This window comes from Filicampus tigris, chromosome 19, assembly GCF_054856515.1.
Source record: "Filicampus tigris isolate MCC_2025a chromosome 19, RoL_Ftig_1.0, whole genome shotgun sequence".
NCBI classification, from domain to species: Eukaryota; Metazoa; Chordata; class Actinopteri; order Syngnathiformes; family Syngnathidae; genus Filicampus; species Filicampus tigris.
In genome coordinates this window covers 6710353-6724383 of record NC_141235.1, presented here as the reverse complement: position 1 = coordinate 6724383, position 14031 = coordinate 6710353, and the positions used below count along the sequence as shown (strand labels likewise).

Genomic DNA, 14031 nt, shown 5'->3' with positions numbered 1-14031 from the left:
CACCTTGACAATAAATGATTCTATTTTATATTGTTAATGGAAACAAAAAGCACTGAATCTTATTTATGAATGCGAGCTGAACGTTAAAGTGACCCCTTCAAATGTTATGAAGCATTTATAGTTCAAAAGACAGCCAACACACATTTGATTATTATTTTTTTATTTGGTCTCACCACAGGAACATTGGGCCGAGTAGGTTTTCATCATACACAGTAAATTTACCATCAGAATGGACAAAGTGGACATTCAGTGTTTTCAACACACAATAGCTGAAAATGATTAGAGTTTAACATTCCCAATTTAAAGTATTCAATAAGAAATAAAAGCAACAATGTCAACCTTAGTCAAGGTTAGTTTTTAACATGTTGTCATGCGCAATGAAATAAAAACTGCCACCAAATGCTGTTTCAAAACGTTGGTCTATGTAGACTAAGTAGGTGAAAATAAAATAGTATTCTCGTCTTTCTCTTTGAAGAAGTCTATAGCCAACAATTTTGTCAAAGCAAAAGGGAACCTTTTATTGTCACACCATTCACTTCTGACCGCCCAAGTGCTTGTTTAAAATGCCCTTCGCTGTTTCGAGGGCTGCCGCCGCCGAGACGGGTATGTGAGGTGCAATGCCGCTTCTCTCCCAGGCTGGCGCCAAGCTAGCGTCAGAGTGGACTGTGGGGATGCTTAGAAAGACGTCGCTAGCACCAACTTGGAAGGTCTTGGGCGGGTGGGATCCACCAAATGTGGGCTCTCCCACTATCATAGCCCTGCCGAGCCTCTTCATGATGAAGACAAACTCCTCTGCGGCCCCGGCTGTTGCTCCACTTGTCAGGATGATCAGACTTTTCTTGGACCCGTACCTTGTACCTGAATCAAACAAGAAGTGTTTAACAGTGAGAAGTAATCAATTATTAATACGGTTACCGTACGTAAATACATTTTTCAGGTCTCTTTACTGGAGTATTTATTTGCCTGAGTCAATGGTAGCTAATATTTTTTTTCTTGGTACAAGCACAATGAAATTTAATAAGATTGAAACTATTTTGTTAGCCGAAATGTTCTTTTTTTCTCTCCTTGTCCCAAGCTGTTGAAATTGACAAAAAAAAAAAAAAAAGTTAATTTTCTACCTAAGTACATTTCAAACGTGCTTTTTCACCACTTCTTAAGTGAAGGAGTTGTATCAATAGCTTCGACTCTTGTAGTTATTATTCCCCCCCCACATACATGTACTTTTAATCAAGTACAGATTGTGAATATTTTTTTTCCACCTGTGGTTTTCAATGAATTACTGGTTTGGAAATTGAGGAGAAAAAGGACTATCAATGGGTCATTAGATTTGAGAGTTTAACCACAGGAGGACTCTATGTCAAGGATCTCAGTAAAAACCTTACACATTAGTCAAGAATCCAGGTAAGCAGTACCATATCACAGAGCAGCATTAAAAGGTGATGGCCCGATGCCATATCCAATTACCCGTGAGTTCAGGCAGTGTCTGGAGTTCTGTAGCGGTGCCAGACTGTCTGTCTGTCAGTTTGTCCAGTACAATCTGCTGGTTGGCGTCAAAGAAGTAAGAGCAGAAACCGGCGATCGCAGTTGTAGGCCCACCAAGGTTGTTCCTGCAAATGCAGTTACAGGTCAGAAGGATAAGTATGATTCAGTAATAAGTTATCATGGGTTGTCTGTACAGTAAGACAAGATAGTTTTACAGAATAATTCTTACAAGTGGTTTTAAGCATCACATCTTAAATGCTTTAGTTGTGCTCCCTTTTCCCTTTTCCGATTTGGGGCCTGTCATACACCCACTCAGATTTTGTTGTAGGAGAACAGCTAATTTCTTGGATTCAAGCACTCTTACAAAGCAGCGCATTTATATGCGCATCTTTGAGTATTTTCTTGTTGAGTGCTCATAACAGCGAACGTTCACTGGAAGTATGACACTACCAATGGACTTGAGTCTAGCCCAAAAGACATCGGGGGCAAGCAGACTGCACCCTAGACCGGTCGTGAGTCAATCACTGGACAATCGTGAAAGTGGAGTCATAGTCCAATCCCAACCGACTACACGAAAGTTGTTTGTGTGAACCATGCCAATACCAATGGGATGGAGCCTATCCCGAGTTGAAAAGGTGCACTATACCCTTGACTTATCATCAGTTGGTCAGAAGGAAGTTGTAAAATTAGACTCGTAATTTAATCGCAACTACATGGAATTTGGCTGTGTGAACCACTACATGCTTCCAGATGAAGGTGGATGACAAAACTATTTAACAGTGTTAAATCACAAAGCAGTGATGATAATAGAGTGATAATGCACTACCAATAGCCAATCTCACTCCACGAATAGAATAGTACATGTACTTTTTGAGTACACCTATGTACAGTATATCTATACCTACAATCATGTTAGTTGATCATCTTCATCCTGACAGACATTTTGAAAAGCTACTAAGGGTTGGCCAAAAACTGCCCACCTGAGGTCAATGATCATTGCGTTAGTGTTGACGACTTTGCTCCAAACGTGCTCCACAATAATCTGGGCAATGGCCTTGACTTCCTCGAAGTCTCCGAACATGTCAAAACGCAGGTAGCCAATGTTGTTCTCGAAAATGTCCGTGTGGAAGGAGACTTTGATGAGCTCAATGTACATCTCTGGAGTATAATTCTGAGAAGACAGACAAGCAGTATTTTCAAAGATGACAACAAATATCAGCCAGTGCTTTGGGGTCTTACAATGGGTGGCAGGACTGCTGTGTTGCTTGTGGTTTTCAGGCTCTTGTCTCCAGATAGGGTCTTCAGATCTGCAGACAGTTTCTCTTCAAGGTCGCTCTTCGAGACAACCATGCTGTAGTCGCCATTCTCAAGGAGCCCTTTCAGCTTTGCTGCAACATCAGCACCGCTCTCTTCAAAGGCATAGTTTTCAGCAATCAGGGCTGCCGAGCCCTCAATGATGGCAGGCACCTGGACGCGGAGTTGAACTATCTTGATGGCTGTAGCGAGGGCATCCTCTGCATTGACTTTAACATCAGGGGTGACGCCTGTTTTCTCCCAGGTTGAACCAGTGATGGGGTTAATGGACTTTGCGGTGGGCAAAGTCACATAGAAGTCTGTGTCGCCCACTTTAATTTGATCTACTTTGACCGAGCCTCCGGCAGTCTGCTCTCCAACAATGGTGGCCCTCTTCAGGTTCCGGAGGCAGTACGCGACATCTTCAGCAATGCCCTTGGTGTTCTTGCTTGTGAGGATGATGAGAGGTTTGGTTGTGCCGTATCTCTCGCCCAACAGCTTGGGCATCGACAACAGTTTAGTGGTAGTGTTTGAAGGGCGGTCATACACACTGTCGATGAGAATCACAGACTCGGCTGCAGTGAAGTACGAAACAATATAGGAGAGTCCCGTGATGTCCCCGCTGATGGTGTAGCGCAAATCAAAGATTAGAGCTGAAGTAGGAAGGACTTTGTTCCAGACCAAATCTACCAGCATCTGGCCAATCTTGTCAGCAGCCACCTCCCCGAGGATGTGATCGATCCTCATGTACCCGATGTTGCCCTCCAATATGTCCAGCTTAATGGCATTCTGGAGCATGGCGGCAAGATGTTCAGGGGGCAGGTCTGGCATTTGCGGTGCAACTACAGGGATGAAGTCTGGCTCGTAGGAGATCTTCAAGCGTGGGTCATTGATTGTGGTCTGGAGTCCAGCGCTGAGGACTCGAGACAAAGACTCACCATCTGGGATATTGAGGATCTCTGTATTGCTGCTGGCTGCTGCGATGGCCTCCTTCAACCCTGCCAATTTCTCTGGCGAGCAGTAATTATCTAAGACAATCTTTACCATGTCCACGATAAGGCTTGGAGGAAACGCAGCATTGATGAATGCAACATTTCCTAAAATGACCAGAAACGGCACCACGAACAGAGCCTTTGCCATTTTTGCCAACTTGGCCACACTGAAGATGAGTGCAGCCGGTAAACGGACCTCTGCCTGCGAAGAGGTCCTTTGTCAAATGCCTCTGTTATGGCTGCACAAATTCTGTTAGCACACTCCTAAGAGGATTTAGACCACAATAAACCTTTAATCGTATTATACCTTTTGTAAGGCAATAACACGCGCACCAAGTGGGCGTAGAAACCGGGAAGCATTTCTAAAGATACTGTATGTAAATTTAAACAAGGTGTTTTGAGCAGCTATGCCAAATTAGCAGTGTCATTTGAGTTGAATAGTAGATCAGAAAGTGAGTGCACATATAAAAAGATATTAACTGTGGAGAAATCTGTAGAAAATGATATACCCTGAATATTTTGAAATGGCTTTCATTCTAAAGAAGGAAAATTATTCTAATCTTTGTTTCATTATCAGTACAGTACACATGTACCAACTTGTAAGAGGCCATGCTTGTTGTTGTTTTTTTTTATGGCGCCTTGTCCCCCTCTGCTGGTCAAAAGTACAACAGAACACAACAAAACAGACAGAATGATCATGCATAATGATTTCTGTATCATGCAAAAACAATAAATCTTGCTATTGTATGGGATTTGTTTTTAGGTGTGTGGATCAACAGTAAATGTATACCTGTCAGTCACAGTTGATATATAAATCAAACTTTTTTTTGAATACTATAGAAAGTGCTTGTGGTCATTTTTGACCCAATGTATAGAAAACTGTGGTACCAATACAAAAATTGAAACTTTGAATGCAAAAAGCCTCAATTCAAAACATCTTTGTGGTGAGCTACAATAGCAATCAATTGACAATGACAATGTCCCTTCTAGTAAATAAACAAAAATTCCCCCCGAACGCACACTTTTAAGCACTCAAATATGCTTGAAAGCCTGATCACACTTGCATATTATGAAAGCTCACGGCCGTGGTGCACTTTGGTACAGTTAAGTGGTCGCGTCTGGGTCACTTCATAGCTGAGTGTTTGTAGACATGTGGCATAGCTGCTTTTAATCACTTGTTCTTTCTCGGTGGAAATGAAAACAAAGTTAACTTGCTCTGTTGTGAACTTCTTACTTTAGTCGACAGAATTTACAGAACCTAGTTAGGCTTCAGATGAGGACCACCGAGATCTTGATCCAAACATGTCTTATGGAGCAACACTCTTTATCCAAATGCTACTAATCTTCCCTTAACCTTTGATATCACTTTGACTTTCGTAACGCACGCTATTTGATAGAACACCAGTACGCATGACTTGTTTTCAACCTTGCCTGTATGTACTGAATAACAAAACACAAATGAGACGAGACCATAATGTACACATTTATTATGCACATTTTCTCACATTAGCCTGAACCCCAAAATATTCAGGGATAAGTATGCGCACATACTCTCTACTGCTAAAGCTACTCTCGGAGCGTGGATAATCTTTTTAGTTAATTAGCGTCTCAGTAGGTAAAGAATGCAGCCGTCACAGTTGCTAATCTGTTAAGATTTTTAGCCTCCTGAGAGATTGAACTAACTTAATAAAACAACAGTTGATTGGTTTGTTTTCATTTTGGCATCTGTGGTTGTTCACATATTGACATCAGTACAGTAATATTTTATCTCGAGTTTATTTGATTGAGGCAGTAATCTTCTAGCCAACCACAATCTATAGCCTTTGCATCTCTAAACTTTCTGTCTACCACATTCAGTAGTTCGGTGTTTCACTTATGTGGGTGACTTGGGCTCAATTTCTACTCATTACTAATCAACCTCCAGTTTCCTGGTGATCAGTCCAGGGAGTAGTCCGCATTTCACTCCTCATCATCCAACCCCCTCCCGTGTGGTTTGACTATAAATCACTAGGGTTATGGTCCTGATACATGATATACAGTACTACAATATATTATCGAAACATTGTGACAATGAATGACCATTTTTAGGCAATACAAAATTGACAGCAATGAAAACATTAACGATAGATACTGTCATCTCAATCTTTTTCATAGACCACAAGTGATACATAATTTTCCAATGTTTCGATTTATTTAATGCATGAACAGTCCGAGAGTGATTAATACAGTAGAAGCTCTCAGTTTTAACTCAGTCCTAAAGACCTTTTTTTATTTTAGGGGTGTGTCAGAATTAAACCATACTTTTTAAAGTGATTATTTGGCACAGTTCTTTGTTTCTGTATTATGTCATCTTTTAATCATAAAATGTATAACATCCTCCATAATTTCTGATAATATCCGCATCGTAAAAGAAACAGATGTACTATACAGGACTATGTACAGTAACTATTAATTGGCCAGGTCCTATAAGTGGCAATGTACTGTTGACTACTGAACACTCTATTTACATTCATAAAATAGCAGGACACCATAAATACGGTTTTAATAATAACAATAACAGCTGTACTGTCACAGTTGGTCTTTCTGACTACCTGCATCCGCATTCTGCCACCTTCATCTCCTCATACAAGTATCTGATAGTGATGAGTCCATTCTTCCGATACATGATTGTGATGGGGTCCAGTTTGATGGGGACGCAGCATGCCATGTTGGCCTTCTTGGGGTTCCGGATGTTCATCAGCGTCTGGATAAGAGCGTGCTTGGATGGGGTGGATTCGTCTGTCAGCGGGTGGTAGCACAAACCCCGACATTCAAAGGCGTCATATTCCGGGGGCGCTACGATCCAGCTGTCCCAGCCGATGTCCCTGAAGTTGACCCTGAGAGATGTTCGCCTGCAGTATTCCCGCTCCGCCTTTCTCCTTTTGCGACGATACTGAGCTCCGGGAATCTGGTTGACGAAATGATCCTCGGAGTTCCAGTTGGTCTCTGAGTGGAAAATGGTTTCTTCTTCATGGAGGATCATCTCTCTGAGTTCTTTCTTGGCCTCCCGCCTCCTGCTGCCAAGGTCATCTGAAAAGACGATCAAAGCTGCTGAGCTGTTATCTCCCACTGAAAGGCTCAAGCTCAAACCGCCACCTTTGTCGTCACAGGCGTTTCCGTCCACCACGACTTCAAATCCAGTTATCCCATGGCCTGACAGGACTGCGTCCTGCACTGCTGAGGTCACATCCAACGTCACCCACATGTTCTGATAACCGGTCAACTCTTTGCAAGCCAGAGGCTGCGGGTTGAATTCCAAACCGCCGCAATCCGTTTTGTAGACATTGACAGATGCCGTGAGACTGTGGGAGGTCACTCTTGACTTGGCATCCGGGAGGAAGAAGAGTTGTAATTCAGCTGTGATGACCTTTTCATGACTCGGTAGGCTGATGTTAAACAGCAGCCTGTGTCTTGACTTTGGGCCGTTTGTCACAGAATTTGTGATTTCTGGCAGAGAGATAGGGACAGATCAGAGGAGTCCTGCTAAACATGTGGCTAGTCGGTGCATGCAGATAAACCATTATGGCAACATATGAGAATGTATTTTAGAATTTTAGGGGTTCCCAGTCCTCAATCAGACTGCCGAATTTTCCAATTAATTGAAGGGGAAGTCAAGCTCAAAAACGTCTTTACAATAATATGTTCTATATTCTAATGGAATACGAGTTGAGCAGTAAAATCCACCCATTTTTGTCCATGTCACGGGGGGGCCATTTTGTCATTTGCTGTCAACTGAAAATGACATCACAGTTACTCAGGGCTCAGGCCACAACGAAAGTGGCAAAATGGCCTGCCCCTGAGATGGCTAAAAACGGGTGGATTTTGCTGTTTAACTCATATTCCACAAACGCAGTATTAATCAGAATGCCATGTTTTGACGAGGGACGTTCAGAGAACATATTTTTGTAAAATACTTTTTGGGGGGTTTACTTCCACTTTAATCGGTATAAAATGAATCCTGAAAGAAACGGATGGAAACGCCATTGTACATCATGGTACTTTGTGCTAGCGAACTACCATGCTACATATTAGTGACAAAGAAATGAAAGAATACAATATTTATTTCTATTTTTAATAAAATGTTCTAAAATACATGTATGACTTCTTGGGTAGAAACCAAATTAGATAAATATGGTATATTTTATATTTAAATGGAAATTTATTAATACAAACTACTACTGTACTGCAGTTTAAGGACAAAAGGTCAACATTTAGGAGTACATTTTCTACTTTTCACCACGATGATGTGCCATCAGTGCCTACAGTGAAGCATGAGAGCTTTAGACAAGTTGTTGGAATGCGCCCATTTATTGGGACAACACAAATGTTTACCTCTATTTTTGCTGCAAGTGCTGCAATTTAGACTTTTACTAAAGCTTTCCCACCGTACCTTGGACATTGTAGCTCCGAATAACATCGAACTGAGGGATCGCAGTGCTGTCTGAAGCATACTTGTTGTAGAGCTCCATCATGAACTGAGGCGGGTAAATTTTCCCCTGCTCCTGAGGTACATCGGAAAGGTTGAGTTTCCTCAGGAAGTCTTCTTTAATGGTTCCGAGGAGATTTGCCATCCTGGAGTCTGCGTCTTCCTCCTCTCGAAGGTCCTCCTGTGTGGAGTGTTGCGAGTAAAATCCCTCGAGGTCATTGTCGCCGTGGATGTCGTTCCCGAGCGGCTTGCAGGTGCAAGAGCCTGTGGAAAGCACCAGACTCAAACACACCTGGAACAAGAACCTCCTGGAGTTGTGCATTTTCAAACAAACCACTTGCTAGCTTTTGTGACGGCAAAGTTGGACAAAGGAGATTCCCAGTGGAAGGACCATAGCAGTGATGTCCACTCCCATGCTCCCAAGAGTAAATACAGGGGGGACTAGTGTTGACCAAAATAGTAGCACGGCCATGCTTATCACCGCCATTGATGGCTTCTTTTAAGCTTTGTTATCATTGGAGGGCTGGCCGCTAATGAAGACAGTGTAAACACTTGACGGTGATAATGAGGGTGGTCCTGGAACAGGCGAGGTTACTTGCGCACAGGGTGAAAGTGTCAAGGCCAGCGGAAACAATAGCAAAGAAAAAGTCTATTAAAAGAAACCCAACGTGCATTTTTTTTAGCACCCTAGTTGCCAGTTTCACGACTTGGAAGCCATACAGTCAGTGGACATTCACACAGCTGCAGTTTGGCTTTCGCAAATTGATGTATTCACAAATTTCATTTTTAAACCTGGAAAACTCAACTATTAAGTGTTTTCGTGCTTAGGCGTGGAAGTGAGTTGAGGAGATTCATTTAGCCGAATGTATTGCTTTGTTGCACTTTTAAGTTGGGCAATTCAACAAAATATAATGATTTATATTTTATAATTATATTATGTTATCAGGCAATGGACCGAGCCGTTAATTACTGACTCTCCCTCAGTAATTGAAATATACATATGATACACCATAACATACTGATGCTTTTCATATATTTTACCAAAAGAATCAATCATTTATCTGACATTGAGCCTGCACATGGATATATTCATGTTTCAAAATCCCTCTGTTTCATGACTAAGCCCTTGTTTTTCTTCTAACTAAACAACTTTGACATGACCAGCCCAAGTTGGACACTGGCTATTGATTGACATGAGAACATTTCACACTATTTGTATTTGTTGCCCCCATAACAAAACTGTGTGTGTCATAAAGATGGAAGACGGGACAGCAGGTTCTGGTGGGAGGGGTGATTTGCACCCAAAACCCAAGCCAATGTGTCTGGGGACATTGGCCCAAGTCCGGCCTATCTTGAAATTCCTGTCTTTCACGCCACGAACCCATGCAGCGTTTTTGTCAAATCACTTCCCGGTGTGGCCCATTCATGCTTTTCAAAGTTCCCACTGGACTCATGAAAGTGATGGAAGTTAATGATCTAATCACTAAATAATATGCGCCTGTGATTGGCCGGCAAAATTTCCACTAAAAAGCCTTATACAAAAGAATAACTGAATTGAATGCATCATAAGTCTCAGTAAGGAAGACAGTAATGAGCACCATTGTTGTGTAAAAATACCGACTGCAGTTACTTTATTGTCACAAAAAAAAACATTATCATGCATTTATTACTGACGGATAAATGCAAAAAACGAAAAATGTAATAAAATACATCGTTAAAATCTAATAGAGTGGCTACATAAATGCCATTTAGCAGTAATTTACTTGTTAGGCATCTGCCACATTAAGTGTATTGTTATTTATATCTCAGATGTAGTATGTAAAACTGGAATAATAGGTTGCATTACCATTTCATACTATTTACTGTACATATCCCAAACTGTACACAAACATTGTATTAGATACTGTGTACAGTACTGTAATGTATAAGTGTCCGTGCCTCCAATGTTCCAAAAATGAACAGAAGGGGGCAGCAACACACAAGATTTCCTATGTAACCTTAAGTCAAAAACAAACTCCTCTCTGGTTACTTTCTATACAGTAATTAATTATAAAAAACGATACTCATTATTTACAACATATAAACAATGTTAACATACTCTTGACAGCTAAATGGCATATTTCAAAGTGACATTATACACTTTTTTGCAAGGATTAGTGAGTTCACTTAAAATGATATCAATGGCTTGCTGTAGTATTATGTGCATTGTTGCTGTCTTTGATGTCATACTTTCACCAAAGCTGTCCAGGGCTCACTGAAAAGAGTCCTTCACGGTTGCTTTGAAAAATAGATGGTAGTAAAAAAAAAAGCTTGAATTTCTTTTCAGTTTCACATATGACCACTGGCTGCAATTTGAACCTTCACCTCTCGGAAGGGCTCCTACCGGCAGGCGCAGGTATCCACAGACATTCCTGGATAAACCTTGAGCACCATATTTCTGTCCGGGTCCAGGAAAAGCACACAGAGAGGACTCATCTTTTCCGGCACGCAGCACGGTTCCGGAATACCTGGCACGATTCCCACAGCCCGGACGATGCTCTGGATGGTGGCGTGATTAGATGGCCGTACCACCTTGAGGAATTGAACAGAAGGGTTATTAGTACTGGATGTTTGCGGGGACAGGTACCCTGGCCGGCGACGGATGACAAATGACGGACCAGCAAAATTGAGTAAAATGCCCATCTCTGCCGGTCACCTGCCAATTCATTCTGTGGAATGTGTTTTCCTCACTCACCTTCGGGATGGGGAATCCACAAGAACCAGCACAGTAGTAGGCGTCGAATGACTTGGGTGCTAAAACCCATTCACTCCATCCGATGTCAGCAAAGTCCACCCTGAGGTAGCGCCTTGCGCAAACCCTGGGCTCACTCCATTGTCTCCTGCGGGCCTTCTTCATTGTCCTCTCATCAAAGCTCAGCACCTCCCTGCCCTCCTGGTTGTGCTTCCTTCCTGCTTTGCTTTTGGATTTGGCAGGGAAATAGGTGCTCTGCCACAGTTCGTGGTTCTTAAGAGTGTTGAACTGGACTTCGGGGATGTCGTTGGTTTGGATCTGCAACTGGAGCTCTCTCCGGATCCTTGAGGATGAGGTGGACGCACGCTCCCCCACGGGGAAGGGTCCGTACCTCTGCAGGGTTGCGGCCACGCTGTTGGGCTCGCCTATGGCTTGATCATCAGCGTAGAGAATTAGAAAAGGCACGTTGTCTTCAAAGAGGCGCCCCTGGTTGTTAAGACTTCTCTGCTGCTGATTTGCCCTCACCACCAAATTGGCCTCCACCATGATGATAAGTTCTTCTCTGGCTTGCTTGATCACAGTCGTAACATCCCTTGACTGCCACGCCCCTTTCTTAAAGGAGCTTAAGGTGAGGTTTCCCAGCAGCGTTGCGGAGTCAGAGTTTGCCGACAGCCCCCGGAAGAGAATCTGCAGGGCGGGAGGATGTTGATGGTGGGTGGCGACGGATGGACGGCGAGATCTCCGGAAACGCCACGGCCGCTGGTGTTGTCGCTTGTAGAAGAAGTGAAAGGAGGCGGAGAGGACGACCTCCGAGTCTTGGATGCTGGAAAGGTTGAACTGGAACGTTTGTTTTCCGTGCAGCACTCCTGGGAATGTGGAACACAAGAAGAATGAACAAGAAGGACAGTGCATGCAATGTTTCTTGTTCTTATGCACCTTTGTCTCCATTTCTCATCATCCCCTGACCTCAACCCAATAGAGAAACTGTCACACATCCTTTAAAAGGAAGATCTTTGAGGATTTGCAAGCTCATGAGAGAGTTTGTAAGGTGATAGGGTTATAAAAGATCAGTAAAAGTTGCTTTTGAGTTGAAATATTTTTCTATTAATGATCTGTATGCCCAACCATTCAATTTGTATAGCGCACATGCTCATTTGGATTGCAGGGAAACAATAATTGACTTTTTTTTTTTTTAAATCAGTGCTTCTTATGACATAATTGTTGCTTTTAAAATGTTGTGCAAATAAAACATGGTTGTAACTTGTCATCGTGGTGGTTTTGTTCAATAAAAGTCACCGTAAACAGCAGTGACGATACAGCAAAATGAACAAAAACTGTGCCTAATAATCCAAAATTTGCTCTTCTTCAGGTGACTTATTAATGTAACAAGAGTGTCTTGTATAGAATGTTGATATTTTGAGTTGGCTCACCATCTCTTCAATGTTTGCATTTTTTGCATGTTGTAAAAAGGTCATTCAAGTGCCCCCCTTGTATGCTTCCTATCTCCTTACTCCACAGTTTTTGACTGCAATGTTTGATGAACAGTAACGCTAGTATCCAATATTTCAACCACTAATGCTGTACACATTTGAGTGAAATAAGCCAAATCGTGGAAAATATGAAGCACGATAAAGTGGCTATGTCACGCATGACAAAAGCTCTTCTTAGATCACCAATCGCTCACTTTACTTTTCAAGTGAGTACTTCCACCGCAGCCCAAAACCCAAACATTGGGTTCGTGCAACGGTGGGGAAATAGCATATGGAAATACTTATGGGCTTTATCTGGGTGTGATAATAGCCTCTTGTCTAACACCTTAGACTCTAGCAGCTACTGGAAAAGTTAAAAAGACCAATTTACTAACTTGTTACAACACTGACAGGCCATAGACATGTAATCTAACAAGCCTCACATCACAAACTTAGTCTGTACGGAGATACTGATAATAAATTGTTAATTCAATAAAAATTTGCTTTTTTTAAATGTGTTTCTGGTTTGCCGTGGTTTAGAACTATACAGCTGTTTCTAAATCCCCCCTCTCATTGAATAATGTCCAAAAATGTTTGGGTTGATGCAGTGCAATACTACATCCTTGATACCTGGAGCTTGTTAGGTTGCAGATTTGTATTGAGCTTGTCCTCATTCGCGTCATGTGAGCTGGAGCCCGGGTACACCCTGGATTGGTTGCCGTCTGTCTGTCTGTCTATCTATCTTTCCATCTTTCCATCTTTCCATCTATCCATCTATCCATCTATCTATCGGACTGTCGCTCAAAATGTGTCTGAGTGATTCTGTGGATGGTTTAAGCTATTACAAAACGGAATAATTACTTCACTAAAACGATATTTTGTGCACAAATATGTGCGGACAATACAAATAGTAAAAGGTACAATGAATGAGTGTAATCTCGGTGTCACTACGTTCATTGCAATCAACTTGACGCGCGCGTGTGCATGAGACTCACTCGGGACGGCTCGGAAGCTCCTCACTGTGTTTCCCTGTTTGTGGCCGCGCGGATCTTTGCTGTAGCTCTCGTAGACTTCAAACATGCTGCTGGTCACCGCATCCCGGCCAGAGCTCGGATGCGTAAAGACGCGCCGCTCCGACGCGATTTGACGCACATCCTCGGGCACCGTTTTACTCCAAGCCGGTTCCAGAATCACCAATAGACGTAACGCGCAGACGAGCCACTTTACCATAATTGCGTTTGTGGTTAAATATTCCATCGAGATTGAAGACGAGGTAGAAGCAATGAGCTTATTCCCTCGCGCACTAACCGAGTGTTATCCAGGTATTCCACATTGGACAGTCCACGGCGCGCAGCTGTACTCGCGGTGGGAGGAGAGTGGGGCACGATGCATGCAGTTCTGCTGCCGGATGACACAAGGTGACAGCGCAACTAGTTTTATTTCTCCCACGCTGGAGTCATGTGGGCTTTAAGGGTGCCCACGCAGAAATAGAACATCACGCCCACGCCCTTGCACGCCGCTGGCCTTTCCACCAGGGTGGGTCGTTATTTCGTGATGGTTTGTGGTCATCGGGCATAAAAAAGGCAGATTAAGTAGGAA

The 14031-nt window shown here is 42.7% G+C and overlaps 3 protein-coding genes across 3 annotated transcripts; all 3 read right to left on the bottom strand.

Annotated features, from left to right (window-relative positions):
* Positions 1-143: 143 nt before the first annotated feature.
* On the bottom strand, positions 144-4009 carry rbp3 (retinol binding protein 3). Its single transcript, XM_086017303.1, has 4 exons — positions 2722-4009; positions 2463-2653; positions 1465-1607; positions 144-858 (listed from the first exon to the last, which is right to left on the bottom strand). Exons 1-4 carry the CDS (start codon positions 3913-3915, stop codon positions 533-535), a joined length of 1854 nt encoding a protein of 617 aa, XP_085873429.1. The 5' UTR covers positions 3916-4009; the 3' UTR covers positions 144-532.
* Positions 4010-5237: 1228 nt separating this feature from the next.
* Positions 5238-8679, bottom strand: gdf2 (growth differentiation factor 2). Its single transcript, XM_086016952.1, has 2 exons — positions 8197-8679; positions 5238-7253 (listed from the first exon to the last, which is right to left on the bottom strand). Exons 1-2 carry the CDS (start codon positions 8552-8554, stop codon positions 6355-6357), a joined length of 1257 nt encoding a protein of 418 aa, XP_085873078.1. The 5' UTR covers positions 8555-8679; the 3' UTR covers positions 5238-6354.
* Positions 8680-9847: 1168 nt separating this feature from the next.
* Positions 9848-13823, bottom strand: gdf10b (growth differentiation factor 10b). The gene is made up of 3 exons (XM_086015816.1): positions 13428-13823; positions 10967-11829; positions 9848-10803 (listed from the first exon to the last, which is right to left on the bottom strand). The coding sequence occupies exons 1-3, from the start codon at positions 13687-13689 to the stop codon at positions 10612-10614; spliced, it is 1317 nt and encodes a 438-aa protein (XP_085871942.1). The 5' UTR covers positions 13690-13823; the 3' UTR covers positions 9848-10611.
* Between the last annotated feature and the right edge of the window lie 208 nt (positions 13824-14031).